Here is a 6,507-nt window from a genome sequence, read left to right on the forward strand (position 1 = left end):
AATCCATGCCGAATCACTTAAAGATATCTCGTCAAATAAAAAAGTTTTCCATAGAAGGACTTGATTTTGAGCGAACATTTTCTATGACAGCTACATTTTATAGTGGCCCGATATCGGCGGTTCCTACACATGAACAGCATCTTTGGGAGTAAAAAACGTGTATAAAATTCCATATCGATATCTCTACAACTGAGGCTAGTTCGCCTATATACGTGGCTACATCGAAACAGCTCGTCGCGCTGATCATGTTAAACTTCTGACATTTCTTTATGTGCGCAATGAACTTCGTGGTAAACATAAAATAGCCTGTGCAGGAAGACTCCGTCCGATCCCATTCGTTATGGTAAACAATTCGTTGCAAACTAAATAGATATTTGTTGTTGCTTAAAAAAAATCATAATTTATCCAAATTCAATATATGTTGGTTCGAACAAGGGTACGCCGAAATTTTCTTCCTCCTTTAACTGCATTCCTGAAAACTCCGATCACTGGTGAGAAGTCACTGGGGAGAAGTCACTGGAGAAGAGCCGCAGTGAGCATTTTCACGGATAGGTCGAAGCTAGGAGGAGAAGTTAGGGGAGAAGTTTTCCGTCACTCTTACCTTTAGACTACCGAATCACTTTAGTGTTTTTCAGGCAGAAATTGTTGCTATAAAAATGATAGACGTACTACTACGTAGTGTAGTCTCTTTCAGAGACGTGAGCATTCACTTCGACTACAAGGCGGAAATACTCGCGCTGAGCTCGCAAACTGTACACTCAAAGCTAGTCAAGGTCTGTCTGTCCTCGCTAGAAATTGCTTCAAGCTACTTCATCATCAGACTAGTTTGGGGAAGAGATCACAGCGGAATCGCTGGCAACAGCAAGGCCGTTGAGCTAGTCAGACGGGGCAACCTTGCCCTGCACGCATTGGAATAGGACCAAGTTGGACCTCCATTGGCGTCTTGCGTTCTATAGATCGATAGACCTCACGTGCACTTAGTGGACGCTGATCGTAGTGAAGTAAAATGGAAGAGACCTACTGAACTACTTACCCTGAGCAAAGTCCATCTTGCCGCAATCGTAGGATTTCGTACTGAACACTGACCAATAGACACTCCGGCGAAAGGGCTTAAATTCTTATCGAACGGTAGTTGTCAAAGTATTAAGGAGCAACGTGAGGTGGAAAATTTCTTCTTCATTGTCCAGCATTTGCAAGACTGAAACTGAAACATCTCTGCAGTCTTACCTTCGGCCATCTCACCAAATATGTGATAGTCAAAAAGCTTTGTCGATCTTTCGCCGAATACTTTCAGAGCTGGAGTGTTTTCGTCCATTCGAACTACATCACCTATCCGCTATTTGGTTCCAACAGTTTTTACATTTTTTTTTTTTTTTGATGACGTCACATTAGCGAAATTGAAATTTTAAAATGGCATTTTGAGACTTAGTATAGATACTTATTTCTCTCTAAATGTGCCTGATATATGCAGACAGAGGTCCTAATTATTATAAATAATATGATGAAAGGTGTCTGGAAGCGAAATATTTCTAAAAAAGTGCTCTTGTATCTATAACATTGAACTCTCCAGTATATAAAAAAATATAATAAATATATATATGAATCGTGAGAAATATGTTCTTAAGGGGTTATACATATACAGTTAGGAGACCGAAAAAAGCGAATTTTTCAGAATTTTTTCAGAGAAAACTTTTAAATTTATTAATCCAAAAATGTGTACATATGTTATGGTATCTTTTAACTGTATTTTAAAACTTTGTATTAGTAAAAATATTTATTTGGAAAGGAATTAAAGCTGATCTCCGGGAGCTCCTCTCAAAAGAGACGTTTACCGGTGACCACGATATCTCTGAACTGGATCCTCTGAAATTGAAAAACCAAACAGATTTCGTTAAAGTAATGTTAAATTTAGTAAAACAAATGGAAAGAATAAACAAAATAAAATTTTTTGACAAAATGGCGGTTTCTGAAAAAATCGATTTTTGAACAAATTTTTTGACAAAATGGCGGTTTCTTAAAAAAATCGATTTTTGACCAAAATTTCGACCTTAAATTGCCTATAAAAAATATTTTTCGGTGAGAAAAGATTAAATTACTAAAAAAAAATTGTTTAAGCAGCTCGTTTGAGACTAATCGGTTTAGCCGTTTTCGAGTAATGTTGATCACCGATCTTGAAAACACCATTTTGAAAAAAAAGCGTTTAAAGTTTGGCCCCGTACTTCCAAGCACCCCGAAACGCCTTTTCAAATTTGCGTGTAAATTCGAAAATATTCACCGGAACGATATAAAAAAAAACATTTTTTTAAGATTCTAACTGCATATAACCTCTTAACTATTCTCTCTAGAGTTTAGCTTGATCATTTGATTATCATATTGGCATATAGAATGGAAAATATAGACTCTTAGCCGACAATGTTTTGCACGTCATCGCGGCACATAAATTTAGATTGCGGCTATTTTCACTGCAATCTTATCTTGGCACACTTTAATGCAGCAAAGACTCGAGTAAAAAATTGAAGTTTTTATTACCCACCGACTCAAATTGTTGTTTAATCAATTGTAGAACCTTTTCAATTCATTTATCTTTTAACATTTCATTTTGAGTTATCTAATATGTGAAAGGAAATCGGTGATGAAGGCAAGGTCGAAAGAATTGCTGCATGTACATATGTATATAATTCTATATCTTATCGCTTACGTAAAGAGAACCACTTGAAATTTTTGTTGTACGTGCCTTTGTCCATACAACTTGTAACTCACTTCTCTCTCTTCACAGGAGCCCTTCACCACTATACGCTCTCTCACTGTCGAAGCGCTGTGCTCCAAGGCGCATTTCCGTTGCTCGAATGCCTCGGGTGGCTGTACAGTGCGCCTGCAAATCGATCTGCTGAGCTGGCACGAGAAGCAATGCATCTACAAGCCGATGAAATGCTTTATGGGTCGTGTGTGGGGCGATTGCGAATGGGCGGGTCGCGAAGCACACTGGAAGGACCATCTGGAGAAGGATCATGCCGATAAGGTGTTCACCACAGAAACGACCGATATGATTTGGAATATGGGCGTGAAGCAGAAACCGCTTACCGGTTACTATGTTTTTATTGTGTTCGATGAGATGTTTAATTTCTATGAAGTGCACGATAAGGAGCGCATACTATTCACCATGGCCTGCACATCGACTGTGAAGGAGAAGAAACATAATTACGCCTTCGAGGTGACAATTGTACATCAGGAGAATGAAGCCATAGCCATAACGCAGAAGTACCCGGTGCATAGTGAGTACGATAAGGACATATTGGCGGAGGGCACTTGCATTAGCATGTCACTAACGGATCTGGCGAAATTCATCGATGAAGATCGGGTAAGCGCCATGAAAAAATATGGATATTAACTTCTTCGTTTCTTATATTGCATTGTCATTAAGAATGTGTTCCTTTCAGTTACTGCATTACCGCGTCCGTATTGTGGAGATAAAGACACCACGTAAAGTGCGAAATTCGCTGCGCAACAGTCCCCATACCGGCATACATCCGACCGATTTCCAGCAGACACAAATCGAGGGTGTTAATCTGAAGGGTGTGCCAGCGGAGGTGATTGTTACACGTAAATTGGATGACATACCATTTGCGGATAACGGTACTGCCGACACACCGCACAGCGGTGGTGCACACTCGGCTGAAGGCGTGAGTGAAACTGAAGGTGAGCGGGTAAAAGTTAAAAGCATTTACAAAGGAAAATTTTCCAGTAATGAAAGCGGCTCCGAAAGCGATCCGGAATTCGAAGCTTTTATAGCGAAGAAATGGGGCACACCACAATTACATTTTAATAGAAAATTTTTGAAAAACAATTCCAATGAAAGCAATTCAACCGATGAGGCTAGCAGTTTGCAGAGACTTGATCGCAGATTTGTGCCGGATGATAAAATTTCAGTGACCAGCACCAGTACGAGCTACAAGAAGCGTGTAACGAACTCGCTGCGTAAAAGTTTCCGTGGCTTTAAGACTCCACAGATATTTAATAAGAAGACGGCTACCGATCTAAAAGACAGCAAGTAGTGTACAGAAGCAGTGATAGCAAATGTGTGGACACTCAAAATTAGATTTCTTTCAGAATTTTTACATATATGCGTAGATGTGTTACAAAACTCAAGGATTTGTGTTGATGCCAATAATGGATTTTGGTTTTTGTGGTTGTTTCTTAAGCACTAATGCATGAGTACAATAAGAAATTACAGCAAAAATCAGTATCCACACATCTTATGAGTACGTATTAGTTCCAAATTTAATAATACATATTTATGTATGTATCTATGTGTGTATTTAATACAATAAATATTAAAAAACAACTGAGTTTATGGATTATTTTAGAAAACTTAATTTTTTGTGAGACATTTGCGTTTTTAAGCAACTATGCCATAAGTTCTGTTACAAGTTCAGGCCGTTTTATAAATGAGACCACGAAGAAAAAATTTGTAAGCAAGTAGATCTGTTCGATCTATTGATTTCGCTTTTCCTGTTTTTTAAGCAGACTTCGGAAAGAGAATGCGTTCGCGAATATATTTTTATGGCAGAATTGGTTCGAACCGCACGGGGAAGACCACTTACATACATATGTACGCCCTGTAAACTTTGTAACAGAATTTATGGCACGACTAAGTACACTTAATTGCTCTAATATGTTTTATGCACATATTTATTATTTTGAGTTTGGTACGGTTTTAGCAAAATATAAATGTTTAAACAATACGTTCCTACAAAGTTTTTTGAATTTCTGCCGCTTATTTCAGCCGGATATAAATTAGGATCTTTCCGGTTATGTAGAACCAGCTGTTTCGAAAATCACCTATTTTTTAAATTTGCGAATTATCGCAAAGCTATAAATTCAAATACCTGCCGAAAATTCATTAATGCAAGTGGTTATTGGAACAGAATGGATGTGTCAAATTCAAATAAAAATAAATATTAATTGTTTTGTGAAAAACAATATTATTTTTCAAATTCAAAATTATTGCTATTTATATTAAAAAAAGTCAAATGTAAAAATATTAAGTTAATTGTAAATCATTCAATAAAATGTATTTGTAAGTATGTACTGTTACAATGTATTATCCATGCATGCTGTGTTCCATTAATATACCATTTTGTTCCGCTCTAACAGCTGATGGTTTACACGGCAATTGGTAAATTAGTGTGTTCCAAACAAAGCGTATTTAATAAATTTCAGGTATACAACTTATTTTTTAATGCAATTTAAATATTTTAGTACTTTGTAAATTGAAATTTGAATTTATTGTTTGTAGCTTAGCAATGGGCGTTACTGTATTGCTGCCATATCAGATACCAGAAGGTAAGACTGGCGCTCAAGCCATTGACTACCTCACCAAGCGGCTTTTGGCATTGGGCGCCGTACACACCGGTCAATTCCTGGTCGATTGCGAAACATACATTTCCACACCACAACATGGACCAGCTAAAACTGTACATGTACTGCACGATTCCGAATATCCCGCATCCACATTTTCCATATTAGACAATGGCGCCGGCAAACAAATACCACTTGTGGCAGACAACCTATTCGATTTGCTTATGCTGAAAATGACTTCAGTATACACATCGAAAAAACAAACAAAAATTGAATCGAAAGGTGCGCGTTTCGAATACGGCGACTTTCTCATTAAGTTAGGTTCAGTGACAATGATGGAAAACTTTAAGGGCATACTCATTGAGATTGAATACCGACCATGTGTGGTGCTTTCATATTGTTGGGAAATGATACGTGAAACTTTGCAAGGTTTTCTCGGCATGCAAATTGCCAAGGAGTATCCAGCATATTTTTCGCAACAAATAATGAATACTATGGGCCAACAGCAGATACATACCAAACAAAATGAAGTGTACGAGCCAATCGATACGATTAATCAGTATTTGGAAAGTTTCACAAATTATCGCAAACAAAATGTGTTGCCGGTGGCAGGCGGTGCAACGGGTGGCGCGACGTCAGCGCAAAATGCAGCTGGCAATATGCAGGGCGGCAATCAGCGCATGCGGCTCTAGTGTTAGGGGTCGGTTTTAAGATTGTAGTAATTTTAGACAAAATTAAATTAATTAAGTTAAGTGAAGAAGTGTACTGCTGTAATTATTACGTAGCTCGAACATACCCGTAATGTTGTATGAAAAAATAAAGCAATAACGAAATATAATTTTTTATATAAAAAACAGTGGTTTATTTTCCAGAAAATGGTCATCTGCTTTGATTTTTGTGCGTCGCACTTTCTTCGTTGTAAATAATTATAGTTTCCTCATATTTAAAATCGTATTGTGCTGGTTACGCAGTCGCAAGTTTTCAAAAATACCAAATACGTTTGAAATGAAACACTTTCATCTATAATTCTTCAATATTTGCAATATGTAGTACGAACTTTATTTTTATGCTTTTTACCTGGTAAGTTATTTTGTATGAAATACATTTATGTATGTTTGTAGTATGCACATATGCAACAGCTATATGCAT

The 6,507-nt window shown here is 37.3% G+C and overlaps 2 protein-coding genes across 6 annotated transcripts in view; both read left to right on the top strand.

The window, feature by feature from the left end:
• LOC120773665 (mucin-5AC) overlaps positions 1-4,313 on the top strand; it is a 51,355-nt gene extending 47,042 nt beyond the window's left edge. For 3 of the 5 annotated variants that reach the window (XM_040102684.1, XM_040102682.1, XM_040102685.1), the window contains 3 exons: positions 2,777-3,358; positions 3,438-4,048; positions 4,108-4,313. In XM_040102684.1, the coding sequence (XP_039958618.1) occupies positions 2,777-3,358; positions 3,438-4,048; positions 4,108-4,159 (1,245 nt within the window). In that variant the 3' untranslated portion in view covers positions 4,160-4,313. Of the gene's footprint in view, positions 1-2,776; positions 3,359-3,437 lie in introns of all 5 variants that reach the window. The other 2 variants (XM_040102687.1, XM_040102686.1) reach the window with 2 other exon arrangements.
• Positions 4,314-5,145: 832 nt separating this feature from the next.
• On the top strand, positions 5,146-6,210 carry LOC120775668 (mediator of RNA polymerase II transcription subunit 20). The gene is made up of 2 exons (XM_040105937.1): positions 5,146-5,220; positions 5,297-6,210. Exon 2 carries the CDS (start codon positions 5,304-5,306, stop codon positions 6,048-6,050), a length of 747 nt encoding a protein of 248 aa, XP_039961871.1. The 5' UTR covers positions 5,146-5,220; positions 5,297-5,303; the 3' UTR covers positions 6,051-6,210.
• Positions 6,211-6,507: the final 297 nt, after the last annotated feature.

The sequence above is a fragment of the Bactrocera tryoni genome, chromosome 4 (genome assembly GCF_016617805.1).
Source record: "Bactrocera tryoni isolate S06 chromosome 4, CSIRO_BtryS06_freeze2, whole genome shotgun sequence".
Classification (NCBI taxonomy): domain Eukaryota; kingdom Metazoa; phylum Arthropoda; class Insecta; order Diptera; family Tephritidae; genus Bactrocera; species Bactrocera tryoni.

Coding starts and splice junctions, on each gene's coding strand:
- LOC120775668 (XM_040105937.1), top strand. CDS start 5,304: ATGGGCGTTACTGTATTGCTGCCATATCAGATACCAGAAGGTAAGACT.